The 26029-nt window shown below is 40.3% G+C and overlaps 1 protein-coding gene across 6 annotated transcripts in view; it reads right to left on the reverse strand.

The window, feature by feature from the left end:
• Positions 1-3568: 3568 nt before the first annotated feature.
• Positions 3569-26029, reverse strand: part of TCTN3 (tectonic family member 3) — a 47731-nt gene continuing 25270 nt past the window's right edge. For 4 of the 6 annotated variants that reach the window (XM_010833001.1, XM_010833000.1, XM_010833002.1 and 1 more), the window contains 15 exons: positions 25059-25422; positions 24699-24900; positions 24429-24552; positions 23708-23826; positions 19973-20100; positions 19598-19706; positions 19402-19517; positions 18612-18647; positions 18001-18081; positions 16799-16924; positions 15829-15936; positions 15082-15176; positions 14643-14796; positions 10303-10440; positions 3569-4178 (listed from right to left, as the gene is read on the reverse strand). In XM_010833001.1, the coding sequence (XP_010831303.1) occupies positions 3945-4178; positions 10303-10440; positions 14643-14796; positions 15082-15176; positions 15829-15936; positions 16799-16924; positions 18001-18081; positions 18612-18647; positions 19402-19517; positions 19598-19706; positions 19973-20100; positions 23708-23826; positions 24429-24552; positions 24699-24888 (1758 nt within the window). In that variant the 5' untranslated portion in view covers positions 24889-24900; positions 25059-25422 and the 3' untranslated portion in view covers positions 3569-3944. Of the gene's footprint in view, positions 4179-10302; positions 10441-14642; positions 14797-15081; positions 15177-15828; positions 15937-16798; positions 16925-18000; positions 18082-18611; positions 18648-19401; positions 19518-19597; positions 19707-19972; positions 20101-23707; positions 23827-24428; positions 24553-24698; positions 25037-25058; positions 25423-26029 lie in introns of those variants that run through there. The other 2 variants (XM_010833004.1, XM_010832999.1) reach the window with 2 other exon arrangements.

Genomic DNA, 26029 nt, shown 5'->3' on the forward strand with positions numbered 1-26029 from the left:
CATGGACTGCAGCAAGCCAGGCTTCCTTGTCCTTCACCATCTCCCTGAGTTTGCTCAAACTCATGTCCATTGAGTTGGTGATGCCATCCAACCATCTCGTTCACTGTCGTCTCCTTCTCCTCCTGCCTTCAATCTTTCCCAGCATGGGGGTCTTATCCAATGAGTTGGCTCTTTGCATCAGGTGTCCAAAGTATCAGAGCTTCAGCTTCAGTCCGTCCAATGAATATTCAGGGTTTATTTCCTCTAGGATTGACTGGTTTGATCTCCTTGCTGTCCAAGGGACTCTCAAGAGTCTTCTCCAACACCACAGTTCGAAAGGATCAATTCTTCAGTGCTTCTTTATGGTCCAACTCTCACATCTGTACATGACTACTGGAAAAACCATAGCTTTGACTATATGGACCTTTGTTGGCAAAGTGATGTCTCTGTCTGTGTTTGTCATAGCTTTTCTTCCAAGGAGCAAGTGTCTTTTAATTTCATGGCTGCAGTCACCATCTGCAGTGATTTTGGACCCCAAGAAAATAAAGTCTGTCATTGCTTCCACTCTTTCCTCCATTTATTTGCCATGAAGTAATGGGACCATATGCCATGATCTTTTTGAATGCTGAATTTCAGGCCAGTTTTTTCACTCTCCTCTTTCACCTTCATCAAGAGGCTCTTTAGTTCCTCTTCGCTTTCTGCCATAAGGGTGATATCATCTGCCTATCTGAGATTGTTGATTGCAAATCTGGTGGTGCTACAACATTTAGGAAATAGATGAGGGGAGTAGTTCTTTTGGGTGAAGGATGAAAACACCAAACGTGTTAAGTTTTGAGCACTTTGGATTTAAAGTAGAAGAAACAAAAGAAATAAAACTGCCCTCCAGAAGTTTCAGTGGGTACTTCAGCTTTTAAGAGTCTCACTATGAACTTAGAACAAAATAGGTATCTGCAGGTATAGCTAAAGCCACTAGGGACAGAGGCTTTTTCCACTCAGGAAGTTCTGTTCTTAATGTGTCCTGATGGTTTAGACAGTAAAGAATTTGCTTACAATGCAGGAGACTAAGGTTGGATCGCTGGGTCTGGAAGATCCCCTGAAGAAGGGGATGGCTACCCACTCCAGTAATCTTGCATGGATAATCCCATGGACAGAGGAGCCTGGTGGGTTAAAGTCCATGGGGTCGCAAAGAGTCAGACACCACTGAGTGACTAACATTTTCACTTCAAACCACATATCACCTTAAACAATAATTGTTTGTCTGCCTTTCCTGCTAGAATATAAGCTCCTTAGAGCAGGAAAGTATATTCCTGGCACATAATGGCCAATAAATATTTGATAAATGAATGAATTTAATTTCTTTGGGCCCAGTAATACTGTCCTTGTCTACTTTCTATACTTGCCTATATTCTATATAGTATATTCTGCATATACTAGCCTATAGCATTGCTAAGATCAAATATGAAAATTCTTTAACACTGCCCAAACATTTTGTTTGTTTTCATTACTATTTTATTGTTAATATTCTACTCCACCAATAAAGTTGAGTGGGATACGTGACTGTGGATTGGGAAAATCAAATACCAGAATTATAATCGTTTGCCTTTTGAAAGAAAGAAATAAAAATAGTGAATATAAGTTAAAAAAAGAAAAGAAATCAAGAAAAATATTTCAGCCATGGTCTCTTTCCTGCATGTGACTTAAATTAAAAAAAGATTCTCTTTTGATTGGAGGGATTTTTGTCTCAGCAAGTGGAAATATGGCTAGATATGACCAGAAAGTTACATAGGAAGTAGCTTATTTAGAACCCAAGTATAAGAAGGCAGGGTTGAGGACTGCTTCTTCACATGCCAGAGAGTACTAGGTTAAAGCTATCTTAGTCTCATGCTCTTTACTTGTAACAGAAACTTATTCAAACAAAACAATTTACTGGAGAGAGTAGTTTCCAAAAGCAGGAGGTAAAATTGGATCTCTTAAGAGGTGGATACAAGGAACTAGAATCTGGGAACCAAGACTCTCCCCTATCTCTGGGTTTCTTCTTTACATTTATATCTGCACATCTGCCTCTTTTTTTCTCTTTTTAAGATACACTCTTCCCTAGTGAACATTGGTAAAAAATGGCTTCCTCAGCCCTAAAATATCTTCAGTGCCTATTCCCCACTGACTTTTAGGCTTGGTCCCAGTTTCATATTCCTTGAGAGAAAACCTTACTGGCCTAAGTTGCCCCAGGTCTCCCATTTTTGGTCTAGTCAGCTGTGGCAGGGAGAGGAGGGGTCATGCAGATAACTCAAACACAGCAGAGCTCTATGTGATGGGGGATTCTCAGAGAAAAGGGAGTAGGCTAGGCCAGCAGACATGTTATACGAGCTGGCAATGTTAGGACAAACACTTAAACCAGTTTCGGCCAGACTATGGAATATCCTTTGTAGTTTCACAAACCAGGCTGAACATCAGAAGCACCAGAAAGCCTTTTAAAAAGATACAGGTTCTTCTAGCAGGTGAATTAGAATCTCTAGATACAGGGCCTAGGAATCAACATTTTTAAAGAACCCCAGATTTTGATGTGACTACTTTTGGGAACTCCTGCTTTAAAAGACAAGCTTAAATGTCAAGCAAACAAATACATCAACAGAAATGAGAAGTTATTCATAAATAAGAAACCCTATATATGATAAACAGGGAGGGTTTTTTTTCCAGAGAGCAAATTCCTTTCTTTAAAATACAGTTTTATTTTCTGATCATAAATATCAGAAATGCTTATTAAGAGAGATTCCCATTTTAAACATGCTAGTCTTTCAGACTTTTGTTTGTCTAAGTACATATGTATAAATATTTTTGTTTTACAAAATTAGGACCATAAAGTATATGTACTATTTCATGGCCTATTTTATTCACTAAAAATAGATCATGAGTATTTTCATATGGCAATAAGGACTGGTCTACTCAGATGGTAAAGTGTCTGCCTGCAATGTGGGAGACCCGGGTTTGATCCCTGGGTGGGGAAGATCCCCTGGAGAAGGAAATGGCAGCCCACTCCAGTACTCTTGCCTGGAGAATCTCACGGATGGAGGAGCCTGGTAGGCTACAGTCCACGGGGTCGCAAAGAGTAGGGCACAACTGAGCGACTTCATTTTAACTCAATTTTCAGTGGTTGTACAACATTTCAATCTATGGTTGCATCATAGTTGATTTAACTAATCCCGACTGAGCGACTCCACTTTCCACTTTATTGTTGGGACATCCCCCCACCCCATAATGTTTAATAAGTGGAATTGTTGGGTTAAAGTTTATGAACATTTTTAAGGCTTTTGACACATATTGAATGGAGAAGACAATGGCACCCCACTCCAGTACTCTTGCCTGGAAAATCCCATGGACGGCGGAGCCTGGTAGGCTGCAGTCCATGGGGTCACTAAGAGTCGGACACGACTGAGCGACTTCACTTTATGGTATTGAACTCCCCCTTCACCAAAACCTTATATATTTCTTTTTCCCACTGCCACTTTGGAGCAGTCTCTCAGAGCTATCTGAGATGCTGCCTCTCCGGCTGCAGTCCTCATTTTCCCCAAATAAAACTTAACTCACAACTCTAAAGTTGTAAATCTTTTTTTAGTTGACAGATCTTATATACTATAGTTTAAAAAGGTATGGTAGATCACAATGAGACCATTTTACACCCATTATCCAGGATGGCTAAAATAAAACAATAGCAAAAGGATGTGGAGCAGCTGGAAGCCTCATATACTGCTGGTGGCACAGCCACTCTGGAAAGTAGTGTGGCAGTTTCTCAGTAAATTAAACATAAAGTTGCCATATGGCCTCCTTCCACTCCTTCAAATAGGTCCTCTGTTTTCCTAAATGCTGTCCTCTGGTCATGAGTAGGTGAGGATCTGTTTAGCCAAAATAAGTAGGCTGCCTCAGAACTTCCCATGGGGAAAACTGAAATCTGATTCTTCTCCTTTCTTCACTTAGTCTCTATGGTTGAGAACTCCAAGCAGTAGGAGACACAGGATAATAATGGGAAAGATGGAGCCTTTTTGAGAGCCTTCTCCTCTGCTAAATGCCATTTTGAAGGGAAAAAAGAAGTCGAATGGATATTTCCAGTCCATTCTGGGTTGGCCTCTTGGAGGCTCTGGCTTCTGGGTAATGTCCACAAAGGTCACCACCGTTTTCAAAGGTACTTCTGTTTTGGGCTGGGAATCCTGCAGGAAGAATGTCCATGACAGGTCAGTGCTTGGCACCCATTCAAATAGCCCTCCAATTTGAATGTTATTATTACTACCCTGAATAAAGACCCATAACAGACTGCTATGCAGTTCACTTTCTGAGACACAGGAAATTACTTACTTAGCAACAGTTGGACCAAAACTATGAACACTTACACCTACCAAAAGACTAACTCCAGCTTCCCCTAGCTGGGGAGCTGGCCTGATAAGAGAGAAGCCACTGCTCCTGTTACGCGTTTAGCAGCTCTACCTTATCATGTCCCAAATGGCTCCAGGCTCTGAAACAGTATACATGTACTAGTGTATGTAGTAGCAGCAATTTTCTTCCTTCTTCAGTTGCAAGAAGAAACATGAAACTTCATGGAAAAGGCAAAGAACTTCAGCAATGTAGATTTAAAAAAAAAAATCAAGATTCACAGAATCTCAGGGTTAGAAAGGATCCTCCTAATCACCCACCAATTCAAGTCAAATGAAAACGATGCTCCCAAGAAAAGGGACCTTGTCAAGCTGACTCATGTAGCTTTGGGTAGATATGGTTGCAGCCTGATGACTAGAATCATGTTTGTCTAAACTGAATTAACTCCCTTTGTTCCAACTCTGTTCACCAGGCAAACTTTTGATTATAATTTGATAGTAAGTAACTATCTTGTTTCTGTCTTCACTCTGATGCCACATATTATCTCGGCTTTCGCCTTTGGCAACAGTAAATGTCAGGTTCTAGGAACATAATTTTGCTTGGTATAACCCTTCTATAGATATTTTAAAAATGAATGTGGGGCCAGTGCTGTGATAATTTTGCATGTCATACTAACTCTTTGGACTTTTTTTTTAAACAGTGACGTTCATGCAGGGCTTGGTATACAATTAATGTAACTTCTGTGGCTCTGAAAGCCCCACATGCATTCTAAGTACAGCCAGCTTAGGCTGAAGATGCCAGGGTTCCCTGATTCCGGCCAAGACTGGCTGAGACTAACCAGATTAAAAAAAACGGGGAGGAGTTTATTACTGAAGGATAAGCAATAACCTTTCTTTAGACTGTAACTTACAAAAGGATTTCCTGTTCGGACTTTAATTTTTCCCTAGGAACTTCATAATGGGGAGAGGATGTATTCAATTTTTGGAGCAAATCTTTTGCAGTTGACATTACTGAAATATGTTAATACTGTTATTTAACCTCACTGCAGAATGCCTGATGAGCTATATAAGCTGGGATGGCTAGAAATACTTTAGGATGGAAAATAGAATAGAGAATGGATTTTCAGCCTTGTGTTCAGTGTTACCTAAGAGTTGATTTAATTAATGTATTGTTCTGACTCATTTCAGAGCCTTTGGGGGAGGGCAAGTTTTAAACTGCCCACAAGCAGGAGGAATTGTGGTTAAAACTGGGGTATTGAACTCATAATGGAAGAGTGCAGTTGTACATTAGGAAGCTCCCTGCTGCACACTCAAGTCATAACCACCTGCCTAGCGTTTATTAGTGATAAAGCTGGAATTCTGATCTCCATCTGACTCTTTTTAATTGGTTTCAAACTCAGGTAGGGAAAAGTGTCATTAGCTCTGCAAACTCCCAAATCAGGGAAATTTTGGTCATTCTATGAACTTGAGGTCATTCTATACTGAGAACAGACCTTTAAGATAGCTATGAGCCCAAGAAAGCAACTTTTAGTTTCATGTATGAAAGTGAAAGTTGCTCAGTCATGTCTGACTCTTGCAACCCTATGGACTGTCCATGGAATTGTCTAGGCCAGAATACAGGAGTGGGTAGCCTTTCCCTTCTCCAGGGGATCTTCCCAACCCAGGGATCGAACCTAGGTCTCCTGCATTGCAGGTGGATTCTTGACCAGCTGAGCCACAAGGGAAGCCCAAGAATACTGAAGTGGGTAGCCTGTCCCTTTTCCAGTGGATCTTCCCTACCCAGGAATCAAACTGGTGGATTCTTTACCAACTGAGCTATCAGGGAAGATATCCACTTGAATATATATTTAAGTCTACAGTGGTGTTTCACAGCTGGGAAATCCTGCATGTTTTTTGTAAAAGTTCTTTGAATTGGTTGTTTTTTTCAGATTCACTGAGGATATAGGCTCATCAAGAGCTACTACTAGACTTGATTTTAGGATGGCAATGTAAAGGCATGTCTTCTTTCTATATATCCTAAAACCACTCTAATAAGAAACAGATACAAAACTCCATCTTCACTGAAATGGAGAGATAACATAATACATGAATACAGAAAATAGATGGAAGCAAGGTTTCACAGAGGGTTAGAAGGCCAAACCTAAAAGCCTTCAGAAACTAGAAGAGGATCTCTGTAGAACCCTGACTCAGTAATAGGAGATAACAGGGAGGTAGGGATGAGGCAGGGACAGAACATGGTTACTGAGTGATATCCTACTCAATGAAATCAGACAACCACCCTTTCCCTGTTTCAACGAGAGACTGGAAAATTTAAACCAGAGAAATTCTGGATTTCAAGATATATAGAAAGGACAGAGTGAAGTATGGAACCCAAAATAGGGAAATTACTCTGCATAATGAAATACCTTGCCCCAGTCTGGCTTCAAAGTGCTGAGAGATGCTCTTACCACATACCCTTTAGTTAGGAGCCAGCAGGGTTGTTTTGTTGTTTTTTTTTTCTTTAGAAAAGTAATAGTCCCAACAAAAAGACAAAAAGCTACTGACATCTGGCAGTCCTATAATCTTGTAAAGGCCCAATTAGTACAAAAACATAAACAGCAGAGTACCATGTAATAAACTGTATTTACTTAATGGGTTTGTTGCGATAATTCAATACTTATTTAAAAAATACTTATAAAAGATATTACCAGTGCCTGTCATATAGTAAATGTTCAATAGATGTTTTTCTATTATTATTATCAGACAAGAAGATGTAAGTCTACACAATGTTTTGCTTAAATTCTTCTTTATTTTGTAGTTTGTTCTTGGGAACATTCCAAAAATGTTGCTATTTTACTTTTTGTAGTGAGAGGAATTTAAAGTGTTTCTAAAGCTACATTTATACAATGAAAAGTCATTTTGACAGTTCAGTTCAAACTTCAGACAGCCTTCACTTCAAGGTGTAGAAACATAAATATCCTACCAGGCTAAGCAGATAACCTAAATGAGAGAAGTGGGGCAGGTAAGGGTGGGTAGCTGCAGGCTGTGTGAAGGAGGTATTTTATTAGTGGCAATCACCATTCAGTATGGCTTCCCTGATAGCTCAGTTGGTAAAGAATCTACCTGCAATGCAGGGGCCCCTGGTTTCGATTCCTGGGTTAGGAAGATCCACTGGAGAAGGGATAGGTTACCCACTCCAATATTCTTGCTTCCCTTGTGGCTCAGCTGGTAAAGCATCTGCCTGCAATGTGGGAGACCTGGGTTCGATCCCTGGGTTGGGAAGATCTCCAGGAGAAGGGAAAGGCTACTCTCTCTAGTATTCTGGCCTGGAGAATTCCATGGATTGTATAGTCCATGGTGTTGCAAAGAGTCAGACACAACTGAGTAACCTTCACTTTCACCAATTGGTGGTAGATTTTATGCCATGAAGGAGTGTAGGATCTCTTATCACCAGATTTTCAAGACAAGTCAGAGATCTGGATGTCAAGGTAAAATTTCTTGATTTTTAAATGCTGACACAAATTTTAAAAAACAAAATGCTTTGCAAATCAAACAAGTCCACAGGCTAAACAGGCTACAGGCTGCTTGTCTGCTACTCAGCTTTAGTTTTATGCCATCATTCAGACACACTATGCTGACTGACACAGCCTGGGTGAGACCACTGTCAACTACAAACTTTCAAAGGATGGCCCATGGGGTAAGGAGAAGAACTGCAGAAGATATACCTTCAGCAAAATGTCTCCTTAATTAGCTCCTCCTTTTATTACTTTAGACACTTTGGAACATGTATACTAGTTTTCTTTGAATAGGCTCTTGCCTAATGAGAAAAAATTGCACAGGAAGTCCTGAGAGACAGGCCTGTGTGGATAAAGGGAAGTGATTTAAAATTAAGGACAAATAATCAGTATAAACATATAAAGAAAAAATGAGTACTTATGTGACTTCAGGAGAAAATTTCCATTCAAGACTGCAGTAAAAAAATTTCAATACAGATGATAAAACTGTCTATTATAGAATTATTTGCATTTGCTATTGGAAGGACTGATGCTGAGGCTGAAACTCCAATACTTTGGCCACCTCATGAGAAGAGTTGACTCATTGGAAAAGACCCTGATGCTGGGAGGGATTGGGGGCAGGAGGAGAAGGGGACGACAGAGGATGAGATGGCTGGATTCGATGCACATGAGTTTGGGTGAACTCCGGGAGTTGGTGATAGACAGGGAGGCCTGGCATGCTGTGATTCATGGGGTTGCAAAGAGTCGGACACGACTGAGCGACTGAACTGAACTGAACTTTTTGTGATATGACACTATTGATTCATAACTCCTTTTACTTTTACAAGGGCATAGTATCTTTCATGGAAGCGAGCTTCTCAAGTGAACATTTTTGTATAGTCAAAATTACCTTTGCAAATCATTTAAATCACACTAAGTAAGGGCACATGATTTGGCATATCCCAAATCACCGCTCAGTATTAATAAATTCAACAGAGTTAATTTTTGCTCCATCACTAGAATAGAAATTGTGTCTTCAGTTATGCACAAATAAAGCACAACTGAAATTCTCAGCTGTTAACCACTTAGGACAGTTAGATGTGAATGACTGTAAGTGTGATTTTGTAGAGGGGACAGACTAACCTGAAAAGCTGCTGCTAAGTCACTTCAGTCGTGTCTGATTCTGTGCAACCCGGTAGGTGGCAGCCCACCAGGCTCCCCTGTCCCCAGGATTCTCCAGGCAAGAACACTGGAGTGGGTTGTCACTTCCTTCTCCAATGCATGAAAGTGAAAAGTGAAAGTGAAGTCGCTCAGTCTTGTCCAACTCTTGGCAACCCCATGGATTGCAGCCCACCAGGCTCCTCCGCCCATGGGATTTTCCAGGCAAGAGTACTGGAGTAGGTTGCCATTGCCTTCTCCAACCTGAAAAGCTAACCTCTATTAAATACTAGAAAAATACAATGATTAAAAATACCTGGAAAAGACAGAGGCACTGGGTAGCTTCAATGCCTAAGAGAACCAGAGATTCAGGAAAATAAAAAGAACAATCCTGTAGGTATATTCCCAAACTACACAGGTATTCACGAATAAAGATACAGTTCATAAATATAAAACAATAGATTCAGTGCCATATCTGTAACAGGTTAAATGAATCTTACAGAAAGAGTTCTGTTTTATTCAGTAAGCCAACACAGAAAGAATGGAATGTTCGTATTAACACAGTTTCTGGTAACGAGTTTGAACACATTTATAGGCATAAAGAGCTAAGGTGCTCAACTTGTGTGAGGGAAGAGCTAAAGGTATTTTACTTCTGACTTAAATGTAGTCTCTAGTTTCTTTCTTTTCTGGGAGGTAAAATCAATGACTTACAGGTAACAATTTCAATTAGTTTTAATTTCCATTAAAAAATAATAATCTGGCATATCAGTTCATACATGAAGTTCACCAGGACCTAATCATTTTATTTTTGAACTTCCCATAGCTGTAGGCAGTTGCTAAAACTGTCCTATGGCACATCTTAAACAGCAGGTATATGTTTACTACATATTAAAATTATTTATTTTAATGGAGTGCAATCAGCCAAGAATTGATGATTACAAACTAGCCACAGTAGTAACTTTAACAGCAACCAATTGGCCAGAGACTAACAAATGTGTGACTGTCACTGAATACATAGAATGTCATAGAATATCTTTTCTGTGGTTGAATCAAACTGTATAGTAATTATAGTATGATAATTTAAAACAAAGTAACCTATACTGTAGTCATGAAATTTAAAAAAACACAGGGAAAAAATATAGACTGAATTTACCATGAAAACATGTTAATTTCAGTAACCAGTTAGGGAGGATCTACTTGAAAGTTAATTGTTTCAGCTCATTCTGACCAAACATTAGAATTTTGGCTGGTAGCATAAACTGACTTTCAGGAAGTTAAAAAATTAACTGGTCATCAAATGACTGATATAATAATCTAGGCTTTGCAAGGCTTACCTGTATGGACTGGAGTTGGTATAGAAATCGGGCTCCTGACACATGAGCTTGTGGGTTGGACTGGAGGCCTATATATGCCCACAGTATCTGGATCTCCAGGGAAACTGGTATGACACAGCAGGAAGTACAGTGCATAGCCTGCAGGAGAGTAAAAGAAGCACTTGATGGGTAATTGCTGATGGTTGCCTGTAGTTATTAATATTTATCATGCATTAAGTAGCTGTTGTTTCTTAAACATTACACAATAACAGAGAAGACAATGTGGCTTAGGGAAAGGACACAGAAGTTCATAAGAGGTCGTATTATTGTTCAGTTCAGTTGCTCAGTCATGTCTGACTCTTTGCCACATCATGGACTGTAGTACAACAGGCCTCCCTGTCCATCACCATCTCCTGGAGCTTGCTCAAATTCATGTCCATCAGGTAGATGATACCATCAAACCATCTCATCCTCTGTTGTCCCCTTCTCCTCCCACCTTCAATCTTTCCCAGCATCAGGGTCTTTTCCAATGAGTCAGTTCTTTGCATTAGGTGGCCAAAGTATTGGAGTTTCAGCTTCAGCATCAGTCCTTCCAGTGAATATTCAGGACTGATTTCCAACCAGGATGGACTGGTTGGATCTCCTTGTAGTCCAAGGGACTCTCAAGAGTCTTCCCCAACACCACACTTCAAAAACATCAATTCTTCAGCACTCAGCTTTCTCTATGGTCCAGCTCTCATATCCATACATGACTACTGGAAAAACCATAGCTTTGACTAGACAGACCTTTGTTGATAAAGTAATGTCTCTGCTTTTTAATATGCTCTTTAGGTTGGTCATAGCTTTTCTTCCAAGGAGCAAGTGTCTTAATTTCATGGCTACAGTCACCATCTGCAGTGATTTTGGTGCCCAAAAAATAAAGTCTCTCACTGTTTCCATTGTTTCATCATCTATTTACCATGAAGTGATGGGACCGGATGCCACGATCTTAGTTTTTTGAATATTGAGTTTTAAGCCAGCTTTTTCACTCTCCTTTTTCACTTTCATCAAAAGGCTCTTTAGTTCTTCTTCGCTTTCTGCCAAAAGGGTGGTGTCATCTGCATATCCGAGGTTATTATTGTCCATGATCTTAAAAAAGATAATATTCTAAAATGGAAAAACTAAAATAGAAAATAAAATGGAAATACTAACATAGAGATAAATAAAACATAAATAAGCCCATGTACAAGGGTTATAAGAAGTGCCCAGTGAGTGGTGGAGTCACTATTGTGGAATGCCAGAAGCAGCAGCCATTTCTGGTTGAGGATGGCTTCATAGAACCGGGATGAGTAATGTGTGATGGAGGAAATGGTGTTTAAAGGAAAATTTAGGTAGAGAGATGGCACATAAATGGTATGCAACTAGAATAGCACATGATGCCGTTGAGGGGCAGTTACTGATTAAGTACAGTTGTTACGGTCTCCTATGTGCCAGGCATGTGTGAGGCACTGGCCCCGAGCTGACCACTTGACTGAAGCAATGGATCTGAACGCACAAACAGTGGAAAGATTAAGGAAGGATGTTTCAGGGTTAGATTATGAAGCCCAACTAAGCAGTCTGACTCCAGGACACTTAATTCTAAGATGCAGGAAGGACTGGTGGAAGTGAGGACATAAATCAGGAAGTTATGACAACTTAGCAAAACAAACTATCCTCAAATATGCCTTGCTTTTCTAACTTCACACTTTTTATTTATAGTAAGACTTGGCACCCCACTCCAGTACTCTTGCCTGGAAAATCCCATGGACGGAGGGGCCTGGTGGGCTGCAGTCCATGGGGTCGCGAAGAGTCGGGCATGACTGAGTGACTTCACTTTCACTTTTCACTTTCCTGCATTGGAGAAGGAAATGGTAACCCACTCCAGTGTTCTTGCCTGGAGAATCCCAGGGACAGGGGAGCCTGGTGGGCTGCTGTCTGTGGGGTCACACAGTCGGACACGACTGAAGCGACTTAGCAGCAGCAGCAGCAGACATAGGCAATAACATGTCTAAACTAGGAACAGGGGAAGACAGACCATGTTTACATTCAATTTATTCAGGAACTGTCAAACTCTTCAAATTGGCTCTACTATTTTGTAGTCCCACCAGCAATGTCTGAGGGTTCCAATTTCTCCACATTGCTGCCAACTCTTGTTTTTATCCATTTTTAAAATTATAGCCATCCCAGTGGGTATAAATTGGTATGTCCTTGTGGTTTTGCATTTCCTTAATGGCTAATGATATTGACTAACTAATGACCTTTTCATGTGTTTGTTCCAAATATTTTAGAACACTTTCCCTTTCATTTTTTCTATCTATATTAGGAAAATTTTTCCATGTTATCAAATATTCTACAAAAATGTGATTTAAAAATGTAAATAGTAGGTTTAAGAATCATAAAGAGTAAATTCCGCTATAATCTCAGTCCTGGTCACTAACCATTTCTTAATACTCAGCTATGTATCACCCCAAACCACGGTCCCTAGGTATGGCTTTATAAGGTTTAAGAAAACTTAATTTGACTACAGTTGTCCAAAGACTGGATCAAATGACTGATACAATAATCTAGGCTTTGCCTAATTATCTAGGCCTAATTATCTATTTGCCTAATAATCTAGGCTTTGCCTAATGTTCTGCCTAAATAAATTAATTTATGGTTTATCCATATAATGGAATAAAATGTACTTGGATCAAGTACATGTATCTACATGCATCTACGTATACCCCAAGTCTCACTAAAAGGAAAGAAGTATACAGGAATAAAGTCATAATAGTGCTGAGAAAGGGAAAGGGGGCACTTTAAAAATAAAATCTAAGAGGAAAGGCCTTTCAAAGTCTGAACCAAAATTCAAGAGTTGAAAAAAAGACTGATAAATCTCACAATATAAAAATCAATTTCTGTATGGCATAAAAACCATAAACAAAGTCAAAAGACAAATGACAAACTGAGAAATAATGTCTATAAATCAGATAACAGAAAAGAGACAATTTCTCACATACTCAAAGATTTTCTACAAGTCATATGGCTAGTAATTCAATAAAAATGGGCAAGAGATATAAACAAATCATAGTGAAGAAAATAAGAATTATTCAACTGTATGTCAAGATACTCAACCTTACTCATAGTAGGAGAAAAAGAAAACTACATTGGGATACTATTTTTCACTTATCAGATAAGCAAAGATTAAAAGCTTGATAACCTAGTATTGAGGGTATGGGTAATAAGCCATCCCATAGATGGATGGTGGGGCTTGTAAGTAGGTACAACCTGTATGGGAAATAAATTTGCAATATTTATTAAAAATTTAGATGCATATACCTTTGGATCTAGCAATTCTACTTCTAAGATTTTTCATATAGGCTTATTTTCACATGTACAAAATTGTGCCTGAACCAGGTTATAAAATGCCACACTGTGTATAACAGCAAAAGGCTGAAAACAACCTGAATGTTCTGCCTAAATAATTTATGGTTTATCCATATAATGGAATAAAATGCAACTATACCATGCAAAGGATGAGGAAGCTTATTATATACTGATATGGAACAAACTCTCAAGATCAAGAGAAAAAAGCAAAGTGCAGAGCAGTATTTATGATCTTATATCATTTGGATTAAAAAAATATGAGTATTTACTTGTGTAAGCATGTAATATCTCTGGAAGGAAAGAAAGTAATAACTCAGCCTCTGTGGAAGGGAAGAGCTGTCTGAGAAAGAGTTTCATTTTTGTACTTTTGGAATTTTGAGCCAAGCGTATGTATTACTTACACAAGAAATAAAAAGCTTAAGTGAAAGGAAATAAAGATACAGTTGATTAAAGCCAGGAGGGACAGTGAAAGTGAAAGTCACTCAGTCCTGTCTGACTCTTTGTGACCTAATGGGCTATACAGTCTATGGAATTCTCCAGGCTAGAGGGGGCAAAAGAGGAAGTAGATTTCTTTCTTTTACTCTGACACACAGATTTCGCTATTTCACTTAGACTGGAATCAAGAGGTACACCGGCTAAGCACTGATGTCGTGGCCACCAGAAAGAATAAAAACAGAAAAGAGCTGAATGAGATTTCGTCAGGGGTAGTGGGTATTGAGGTTTTTATTTTTTCTTAATACTATTCTCTAAACCTTCTACCTTGAGATTTTTCTCTAAGTAAGGAAAGTTATATATATATACCTGACCTGAAATGATGACTTCAGATGGCCATGATTTCTTACAGTCTTTCTTTTAGGACAACCACATTATCTTTCTTCTGTGACAACCAAACCAACTATGGAAACAGGTCTGGTTTTAATCTTAATAAATAAAGGAGGAAAGTAAGCTTTTGTCAGAATGTGTATTTCTTTCCTTACTGAAACACTGTAGTTCCTGCTGAGGATCCGGGTCCACTCTCCCTTCTGGGCTGGGTCAGCATTTCCAAAGATGGCAATGTGCTCTGGTCTGGGACTTCCATGGAGAGCCTGATAAAGCTCCTGCTGCAAGTGGCTGCAGTCCACCCTTTTCAGCCTGAAATGAAACAGCACGGAGTTGAGTCCAGTGCTAACATCATAATGTAATTCACTCAAACATCAGAAATAATACCAAAAATAAATTGTGGGAAACAATCCTTCACAGGTATAAAAGACAAAAAAAAAACCAAAAAAACAAAAAACAACCCCTCTTAGCAATATTATTTAAAGACTATTCCTAACATTCTCTGAACTCTAATTCAAAATATAAAAATTGCCACATCACATATTCCCTACAGGTAGAGACAAATTTGTTAAAAATGATGTGGAAGCAAAGTATTACCTGAGATTGCATCCAGATATTGCATTCACTCCAAATTGTACTTCGTGTCTCTTAATAGAGCAAGTTCCATCACCCTGGCTCTGTAAGAGGGTCATCTGAGGTGGAAAGTGATGGTCAAGGAGATCATAAAAGCAAAAGTAGGCCGATTGGAAAATGTATGCTTAATATTTGCTTAACACTATTGGTACTTTACTAATACCATGATATTATTCAAGTAACATTTTTGCTTCCCTCTGGCAATGAAAACAGAGAATTATTGTTTTTCCAAAAATGGCCATATACCTTAAATATCTCATTAAAATAAACATAATTCAGTCAGGATCCTCACCTTCAGCCAGTCTAATATAAGTTCGAAAGCCTTTGATACCATCTGCGTTTGAGAACATAATATATTAATAGTTCGGTAAAGGAAGTCCTTGGGGATTCCCTAGTGGCTCAGTGGTAAAGAATCTGCCTGCCAATGCAGGAGACATGGGTTTGATCCCTGGGTCAGAAAAATCCCCGGGAGAAGAAAATAGCAACCCACTCAAGTATTCTTGCCTGGAAAATCCCATGGACAGAGAGAGGAGCCTGGCAGGCTATAGTCCATGGGGTCTCAAGAGTCAGATACAGCAACTAAACAACAACAAAGGAAATCCTCACTACCTAAAAAATGGGGAATCACAGAATCGGAAAATCCAAAAGATCAGTAACTAAAGCTTTTGTCATTAGGCTGTAGTAGGCCACCCAGATACCCAAAAAGGATACTGAGTGTCTCATATCACCAGTTAGAACCAGGAGTGGCTTTCCGACAATATAGCCAGGATTCCCACTTCTAGACCCAGTAAGAGAAGCAGCTGTGCTCTGTTGGAAAGCCTGCAGAAAGAGTGAAGGAAAGTCAGTATGGAGAAAGTCAAGCTCACTCACTTTTCCGGTGTGGCCTCATGCCCTTCCTTAAGGCAATGCTGCAGGTTAGCTGCACTGAACAATCTGGCTTCCTTCCACAGTGTAGCATTTTGCAAAAACTGCTCCTCCAGCATCTTTTACTTTTTTCAATTCACTAAAATAAATCCTTATTCATATCCATCTGAACACTCCTTCTACCAAGGATTGCAACTAAAGATCTATCAAAGATCTCTCAATCCTGTTTTCCAAAATTACTATATTAACTCAGGGCTATGTTCAGTGTAGCTAGAATCAGAGGAGTTTAAATGTAATTTAGAACTATATTTTAATTAACTATAGATGTTCCACAGATGAATACTCTGAGTGACATGGGATTTAGTGAATCACTTGAGGGTAGAGTTGAGAAGAAACTGGACTCTGCTATGTTCAAAAGGAAAGAAAGTAGAAGAAAGTCAAAAGGTGGTGATCAAGACTAGAAACTTAAGCCGGACATGAATAAAATGCTGAATGTCCAGAAACATGAAAAAAGCTAGTTAAAGAATTTGTGTGGGATGTTAGCTAAGTTTATGATTCAAAATGACGATTTAAAAAAAGTGTTTGGCTTTATGCGTGAAGTCCTGCTTTGCTGGGGGAATATGTTAATGAATAAACCTTGCTGAATCCTTATCACTCGAAGTTAAATTACAGAATATTAAATGTTGAGACTTCGGTTGACAGACTGAACTAGGCCTTCATATTCTTATTCTATCTTACATGTATTATAGAAGCAGGGGAACTATTTCTAACCCGATATTTCTTTCTTCTTGGTCCCCTATAAGAGAAGAACCCTAACCCTGAAGTGAATGATGAAATCTTGCTGTAATGAAGTGCCTGGCTCAACAGTTAGGTTCGTTTGTCCAAAACTGACGGAGACTTTCTGGATTCCAAAAGTCCCATTGGTCTCTATCTCATAGATGACCTGAAATACAAAAGTAGAATCAATTAATAAAAAATATTTTGTGAGCCAATTATGTTTAGGACAGATTTCTTGTTTTTAAGGGTTTTCCTATAACTGAATAAGTCAGAATGGTGACTATACTTAACAATACTGCATTGTGTATTTGCAAGTTGCTAAGATAGCAGATTTTAAAAGTCTTCATCACAAGAAAAAAATTGTAACTATGTGTGGTGATGAATGCTAACTTATTGTGGTAATTGTTTCACAATATATACATGTATCAAATCATTATGCTGTACACCTAAAACTAATATAATTTATATATCAATTATATCTAAATTTAAATAATAACTGGATAAGGGAGACTACAAGTGTTATCTTAAAAATGCCAAATACAAATACTATGAAAAGATAAAAGTTGACTTCATATTATATCTATACATGAAAAAAGAAATTGAATAGAGCTCTTTGAAAGCATTCATGGGAGAAGTGAATTTATGATAAGAATTGAAAGGGACGAAACATAAATTTTGATTGCATGCAGAGAAAGTGAGTAGGAGCACAGGCAGAAGTGAACATGGAATGGAAATCTGGTTTACTTCGCTTTCACCATGTCTGAGAATGAGTTAAGATAGTAGCTGGAGATGGAAGTCATAAAAAGGTAAAGGTAACCTTAGATTTCTGAGCATAGGTTTTAAAATGATGCTTTCCAATAATTCTTACTTTTGTTTGTTGCTTAGAACAGAGAGAATAGAGGAAAAGAAGTTGACAAGTCTATTTCAGACTTTCAGGTGATACTGATTTTGTCAACAAAAGAAAGTGTGGTCAGTAAAAACTAAACAGACTGCACATGAGCAAAGAAAGAAGAATGATAAATAATCTTAATATTCTGGGCACGAAATGACAGAGGACAGTAACGATGGCAACGACTGAAACACGCTGGGAGGTAGGTGATGGGCTCAGCTTTTGGCATGTTAAATTTCAGATAATGCACAAAAATTCACGTGGGGTTGGTCTGGTACTTAATGGAAGACGAAGCACCTCTGGTAATGCTGATCAACATACATTAGTCCCGAATCTGACGTCAGCACTCCTACCTGGGCAACAACATTCTGACACGTGTTTCCAGCCAACACAGGAGAGCCAGCCTGTGAGACAGGTGTTACAGGCACCTGGAGCTGGAACGGGAAAGAGGCAGAAGAAAGCATTTCCTCTTCTAGCTTATATATTATGCTGAAATGAGTATTTTTCCTTTCTGACAATCACCTTCCTTTCTTCTTCCACTGCCAGTCTACCACTTCAGGTCAAAAGTCATTGTTATTCAACACTTCCCAAATGTATTTTGGGGAACATTACTTGTATTAGATATAAAACAAAGGCTCCTCGGTCAAATAAGTTTTAGAAATACTGTATCTGACACATCCCTCTTAGAGATTGAGAAGGCTTTCTAGTGTATTAAAAACTTTAAGAACTCCATCCTAAATATAAGGTTTAACTTTATTTAATCCAAAGTTTCTCAAACTTAGCTAATACTTATGAACTATTCATATGATACTTATTAACACAGAGACAGTTTTAGACTCATTCTTGAACAGCTTGATACATCACACATAATTCTCTTTTACCATTACAATCTAGAGTGAAACTGCCTCAGATGCAACGGAATCAAATATTCTCTTTTTCTTTTTCCTGATAAAAAGCATCATACCTCCATGTTCTGCAGATCACTCATACCTCTTGGAACCTGGTATAAGAGAACAGCAAGGACATGAGTGTGCGTGTATCTTACATAAAATCTCCAGGAGCTTGTGGTTTCACATTTGTGGGAGGAAAAAAAAAAATCAACTCTTTTTTTCTACCTGATTCTTCCTTACACTAAAATGCCAGGAGCAGATTGAGGGGAGGCTAGATGGACTGCGATGCCCACCTCCTCTGAGCAGAGCTCTAACAAACAGCAAAAGCAGGAACTTCTGGTGAAACAGTGATGTCCCCTTCTCCTACCTCCCCTAGCGAATTCCATTAGCTGGGAAGGTGAGAATCTTTCATCCTGGCTACCTAACCCTACTTCTTTCATCTTTCTTCAGATGATAGGGCTTCTTGGCCTTCTGCCTTTTACGTAGCTCTTAGAAGGCGATGGCACCCCACTCCAGTACTCTTGCCTAGAAAATCCCATGGACGGAGGAGCCCAGTAGGCTGCAGTCCATGGGGTCGCTCAGAGTCGGACAGGACTGAGCCACTTCACTTTCACTTTTCACCTTCATGCATTGGAGAAGGAAATGGCAACCCACTCCAGTATTCTTGCCTGGAGAATCCCAGGGAGAGGGGAGCCTGGTGGGCTGCTGTCTACGGGGTCGCACAGAGTCGGACACAACTGAAGCGACTTAGCAGCAGTAGGCATTCTGACTTCCAGTTCAGTGCTTTCCCCACAACCCAAAAGTGGGAAGCATGGTGACTTTTAAGTCCACAGTGGTGACAGTGGGGAAAGAAGGGACACCCACCTTCAAGACTGTGAAGTTATAGTAAGAGGCAGCATTGAGGGCAGGATCCGAGGTACAGCTATCTGCCAGATTCTTGAAGAAACGAGCACAGGTTGTACTTTTACTCTCCAGGAAACCTTAGAATTAAGGTAGTGGTAAATAACAAAGCCTACTTTTAAGTTGAACGAAAAGGGTAGCCCTGGTGTTCTGGACTCACCTGCAGGATTGCTCTTAGCACAGAGCCCCCCAGCTCCAACTCCTGCAGGCTGCCTCAGCAAGCTTATTACAGACCACTTGGGGAAGTAAGTCAGAATGGGGTCGCCAGCCTAAACAAAGGAGAGCAGAAATTTATTCACAGTGAGACTGGACTGAACTCCACCAGAAAAGAATAAGAAACAAAAGTTAACTCAGTAGCTTGTTAAAGTGGACAATACTTCCCTCCAAGACAGCTGACAATGGCTTACCTAGGTAATGGCTAGGTAAAGGTAATGGCTTACCTTAACTTTGAGGTGGGCACCTCAGAGATACTAGGTCAGTTGTCAGTATGAGAGGAAAAACCAACCAAACAATCCCTCCCCTTCCCCAGGCTCACCCTGTAGAAAGATGGTGGTGATTGGGTTTGGGATGTTGCAGTGAATGATTCACCTCCAAACTCTGTAGCCAGGGCCTGGAAGTTGGTTGCATTGACCTTTTGGAGCTTCTGGAGATAGTTTAATCTTGCTAAAATTTTTTAAAAGAAAGGTGGGTTAGATAAAAGAAAATCGTTCATTTTTATGTATCTGGAATACCAAGAAACTAATCTTTAAAAATATTTTTATTCAGGCATAAGATATACACAGTGAAGTATGCAAGTGCACTAATCTTAAGCATAAACTCAAGAAGTTTTAAACATTTATACACTTTTTTTTATTACTACTCAGATTAAGTTATAGATTTTCCCCAGAAGTTTCCCAATCAATGTGCCATCTTCAGAGACAATAATGATTTTGATTTCTATCACCTTATAGTTTATTATTAAGATCTGAGACAAGAATATGACCAAAGAGTGCCAGTCAGTTCCAAGCCTCTGATGTCAGGAATATATAAGGTTAGCAGTCTGTGATGAAAATAGGAGTCTCGGTAATGTGCACATCTGTCCCATTCTAGGTGAGTCTCTAGAACCACAAAATGGTACTGTTTCCATAGGAATATGGCAGAGTTGGAGACAATATCTGACTTGTCCTCTCCAAGTCTTCCAGTTTCCTCTAAACTTCAACTGACTAGTCCTCATAATAAAGTTTCCATCTTTCAAATATATGGATTTGTCATCTTTTATTCTTTTCACATTATAATTTCTACATTCAAGTTTTTCAAATACCTACCCAAAGGGTATTTTGGTAACAATTTTGTAATTTATATTATAGCAATGTATAAATCTTTCTAAACATCTGCAGCCATCTTCTTATGGCACTTCAGAACCAGGAAAGAGATGCAGATAAAGGCCTCTGATATTGTCCCCTGCCCAGAGCATGGCTTGTGATGAACACCACTCTGCTTTACCGTCTAAGTTTTCTGCTAACTTGAACAAAGAATGTAGTAGACAATGGTCCATACTAGTTTCTTTCATTCTTCATAATTATGGTCATTTGAACAGATTCAAAAGGAAATCAAGATCTGCCTCCCCAAAAGCTAATGAAGATGCCGTATTACATAAGCCTGACCTTTATCCTCTGTGATCATAGGGTCCTAATCATTTGACTTTTCTGCTTTCTGATGGAACAGGAAATGAAGAAAACTCTCAATTGTGGGGCCTTTCACACTACTCACTTTCTGTGTATCTCCTAGGTCTGTATTACTCAAAGTCCGGTGCACAGACTAGCAGCCCCAGCATAACCTGGAAGAGTGTCAGAAATTCAGAATCTTAAGACACACTCCAGACCTACTGAATCAGAACGTGCTTGTTAGCAAAAAGATCTCCCAGGTGATGTGTGTGCATATTAGAGATCGAAAAATCTTTGCCCTGTAACAGGTGATGCTAAAGTTCCTGGTCTGCAGACTATCATCTTCCATCTCTGATCTGAAATGTTCACATTTTGAAGCTTCCGGAAGCTGTTTAATATACTATTTCTTTCAGAACTCATACCCTGAAAACCACATGGAAGAAATACTTACCTCACTAAAAAAAAAAAAAAATGTAGTTATATGTATCTTTACAAATGAAAGAACAAAAGTTAGAGTTAGGCTAAAAAAAAAGTTGAGATAGAAAATATCCATCTGGACATTTTTTCATGGCTTAACTGAGTAAGAGAAAGTTAACCTTTTGTCTCTCGCTTCAGTGCAGGGATATTGGAGGTAGTGATGGTAAGCAGGAATCATGCACCTAAGGGGCATGGGTGAGGATAGCAATAGAATTTTTGCCTAAAATTTCCAACATCATATATGGAATATTACACATAACAGGGCTTAAAGGTATTTAGACTTAGACTGATACAATTTCAGGTGTGGAGGGAGGCTAGAGGTCCTGTGGCCCAATCCCATTGGGAAATTCTGATCCTGAGAGGTAAACGAGTTTCAAAAGGCCACAAAGCCATCTGACAGAGCCAGGAGTAGGTCAGAGATCTTCTGATTCCTGGTCTAGGGTTTTCCCCACTTGGTCAATGTTGTACAGTCTCTGACTAATAATGTCTGTTACTGATGGTCATTATCAGCAAATATTAAGCACTGTGGACAAATTCATGGTCCATCCTTTCTATGTGCTGACAATTTACCTGGGGAGACACAACATTCATATAAAATGACAGCAATGCAAAGTATTTTATATGTCTAAGGGACTGGCTCTCAGGTGTTGTTGGGGAAACAAAGTACAGAAACATTGGTCTGGAAACTGTGCAATATAGCATGGGAGGCAGGAGGGGATTAAAAGCAGGAAGCACCAATTTGGATGTTATTGCGATATCCCTTGAGCATTTTCACAAGGCTGGAAGTAGAAGGTAATAGGAAATTTAGGAAGTACGGTGTAGCTGCAGCCTTATTTTATACCTTAATTTTTTTGGTCGCACCTCAAGACATGCAGGATCTTAATTTCCTCACCAGGGAACGAATCTGGGTCCCTGCATTGGAAGCACAGACTTTCTACCACTGAACCACCAGGGAAGTCCTGCAAACTTACTTTAAAATGGAGCATTTGCCTTGCTCCCTTTATCTTCTCACAACCTGAATGGCAGCAAGGCTCCTGATAACTGCTTCCAAATTCAAGTCCCCCAAACCCAAAACTGGTTTTTGGAAACAAATATATTTGTTTAGGAAACAAATATAGTTTTGCAGTTTATTTTCTAACAGTGAGATGAAACCAGGATAAGCTGACTTCAGAGTATAAGGGACATTTAAGTCTTTTATGTTAGAACATAATTTTTCTTCTTAGACAATAAATTTTAAAAAGATATGTCAAATGTATATCTTTAGAAATGTTATTGTTATCACCAGCAAATTTCTAAGTCTATTTAAAAACTTTAATACCAACCACTTTTCATGTTTATTACACTCTGCAGTTACTGAACACTTTCACATTTAGGATTAGTGATATTTCTCATTTTCCTGTTGAAGAAATAAGCCTGGAAATGCTAAGGGATTTGTCCAAGTGTGCATGTCTGCTAAGTTGCTTCAGTCATGTCCAACTCTTTGTGACCCTATGGACCATAGCCCTCCAGGCTCCTCTGTCAGTGGGATTCTCTAGGCAAGAATACTGGAGTGGGTTGCCGTGCCCTCCTCCATTGGATCTTCCTGACCCAGGGATCAAACCTGGGTCTCTTGCAGCTCCTGCATCACAGGCAGATTCTTTATTGCTGAGCCACCAGGAAAGCCCACCACGTCTGTGCAGCAGTAAGTAGATGGAGGGCTGAGACCCAAGTTGAATGTTCTTTCCCCTATGCTGTTGCCTCATGAAATAAAAACAAGGTTGATACAGACTCATTTGTCAAAGACATTCATTCAAATAGTATTTGTTGCCTCCTATGTCAGGCACTGGGAATTCAGTGAGTGTCTTCATAGAGGTTGTAGCAAGTCAGGGATATAGTTTATCTGTAATTATCTGAGCTAAGAGGATGGACAGAAATTAAAGTTCTCTATGGGTTTTCTGATCCACAGCCAATAGGGCAAAAGAGATTGCCAATGTTCACCACTAAGAGAAAAAAGAGAGAGTGGGGGACAGGTAGAGGATAGGGAGGATTATAGACATCCAAGGGGGTGAGAAGGGAAGGTTTAAAAAACAAAGAAAAGGAAAAAAGTCAGAGACTAAGCTAACTCTCAAAAAATATTAGGCAATACAAATAGCCAGCATATTTCTACTTACAATTGTTCACATGGACACAAAACTGCTTGATTCCATTTGAATCCATGAAAACTCTCGAAGGAAATGGGGAATTACTCCTGAAGATAAGAGAGTTGTCTACACACACCCAACTTGCAGACCTATAAGGAAACAGGAGGAAGAACAAGTACATTTAGAAGGAAGATTATATCCAAAGAAGGGTGCCCCACCTCTGTCAGTCAGATGCCAAAAAGAGGACTCCTTGGGCAGCTACGGGACAACACGAAGGTTCTGTTCTGTTGGGCAGCCCTGCTTTAGCACATCGGGAGAAGACAATGGCACCCCACTCCAGTACTTTTGCCTAGAAAATCCCATGGACGGAGGAGCCTGGTGGGCTGCAGTCCATGGTGTCGCTAGAATCGGACGCGACTGAGCGACTTCACTTTCACTTTTCACTTTCATGCATTGGAGAAGGAAATGGCAACCCACTCCAATGTTCTTGCCTGGAGAATCCCAGGGACGGGGAAGCCTGGTGGGCTACCGTCTATGCGGTCGCACAGAGTCGGACACGACTGAAGCGACTTAGCAGCAGCAGCAGCAGCAGCTTTAGCGCATCAGAAGAGGGACAGCGCTCCTGGGAAAAACCAAGGGAGTTCCATTCCTTGGAGTGGACGTGGGGGTGGGAGGCACGACGGCAAAACTCTTCCTACTTCCAAGTATTACTTAATCCCCTTTAGGATTCAACCTGAACATCGCAGCTCACCTCACGCTGCCTGGAAGGCAGAAGGAGAAAACTGTCCTCGGATGGAGAAGATAGCAGTCACTGTCGCAGCAGCAATTTATATCGCAGGCACCGGGTGTCAAGTCACAGACACAGATCGGTAGGACTATGAGAGTACAACATAAAACACAGAGAGTGCGGTGAGGATCCCTAAACTCTTCCAAGGTTCTTTCGACAGCCCCACTCCTTACTTTATGGGAATTCACTTGGATCTAAGTCGCTAGTTTCCATCCCCACATCCTTTCCCCTCACCTGGGAAGAGGTCCACGGTCTTATTCCCCGGTGTCGAGGAGGTCACGACAGTAGGACCCGCCGTAGAGATCCCAGGCACCTCCGAGGATTGAAGGGTCCCGCCCTGCGTCCGTGGCCCCAGCTCCGAATGGGTGGGCATTGCCCTAGACGGAGACGGAGAGGGCTGAGAGAGGACCCTCTCGGGGACCATCAGGAAGAACACCTGCAGTAGCGAGAGCTTCAAGCTAAACATGGGACAATACAGACCACCCCCACCCCGCCCCAAAGGGTTTGAGGTGGGTTTCGGCGGTCGCTAGACGCGTCGCTAGAACGTGGGTGGGAGGAGTCGCATGGCGTCTAACGTCATCCATATGCGCCTACCCATTGGCTCAGGGCGATGGCCGGGAACTCTTCAGCCAATGGAAGCCGGCGCTGTTACAAATCCTAAGCATCTTTCAGTCGGTGCCCTCCTCCTGCGACCAGGCCCTCCCAGGTCTCCGTCGCTTGGCAACCGACAGACAGGTGAAGGAGCCCTTGCCTCTTCTCTCCGCTGAGTGGCAGTAGGAGTTCAGCCAAAAGCCCGTGCGGCTCTGACTTCGCCTCCAAGAGGGCCGAGTCCTTCCTTGATAGAGGAAGCCCCAGAGGCTAAAACTAGAATTGCATCTTTTCCACTCCGGATTCTAACGCTGAGAATCCTTTTCTAAAGGATATTCTCAAGGAAGAAAGTACACTGAAGGTCACATACCTTAAAAAAAAAAAAAAAATCTCATCTATAATATTTTTGGGAAAAACATATTAGAAAGATTCAGCTCCTTCAGTTTTAACATTGAGAACATTTTCTTTAAATTTAAAAAATAGCCAAGGGACAGAGAAGACTTTTTTTTTTTGCTGTTATTATAAATCGCAACTTTTTTTTTTTTGCGCCGTGGCTTGAGGTTCTCTGACGAGGGATGGAACCCAGGCCTATTTGATAGCCAAGGCCCACTGGACTGTCAAGAAATTCCCTAAATTGCCACTTTTTGTAGCCCTCTTTAGAAAATTTTGTTTCTTTCCCTGGAGTGCTGTGCCTCTTCTGACTCCCTAGTGCAGCGCTGGCCAATAGAACTTTCTGCAGTGTGAGAAATGTTCTGTATCTACACTGCTCAGAATGGCAACTTCAGGCTGTATGTGGCTATTGTGCACAGGAAAAGATAGTGAAAGTAAAAGTCTCTCAGTCGTATCGGATTCTTTGCGACCCCATGGACTATATAGTCCATGGAATTCTCCAGGCCAGAATACTGGAATGGGTAGCCTTTCCCTTCTCCAGGGGATCTTCCCAACCCAGGGATCGAACCCAGGCCTCCCTCATTGCA

Source organism: Bison bison, unplaced genomic scaffold (assembly GCF_000754665.1).
Source record: "Bison bison bison isolate TAMUID 2011002044 unplaced genomic scaffold, Bison_UMD1.0 scf7180017862979, whole genome shotgun sequence".
NCBI classification, from domain to species: domain Eukaryota; kingdom Metazoa; phylum Chordata; class Mammalia; order Artiodactyla; family Bovidae; genus Bison; species Bison bison.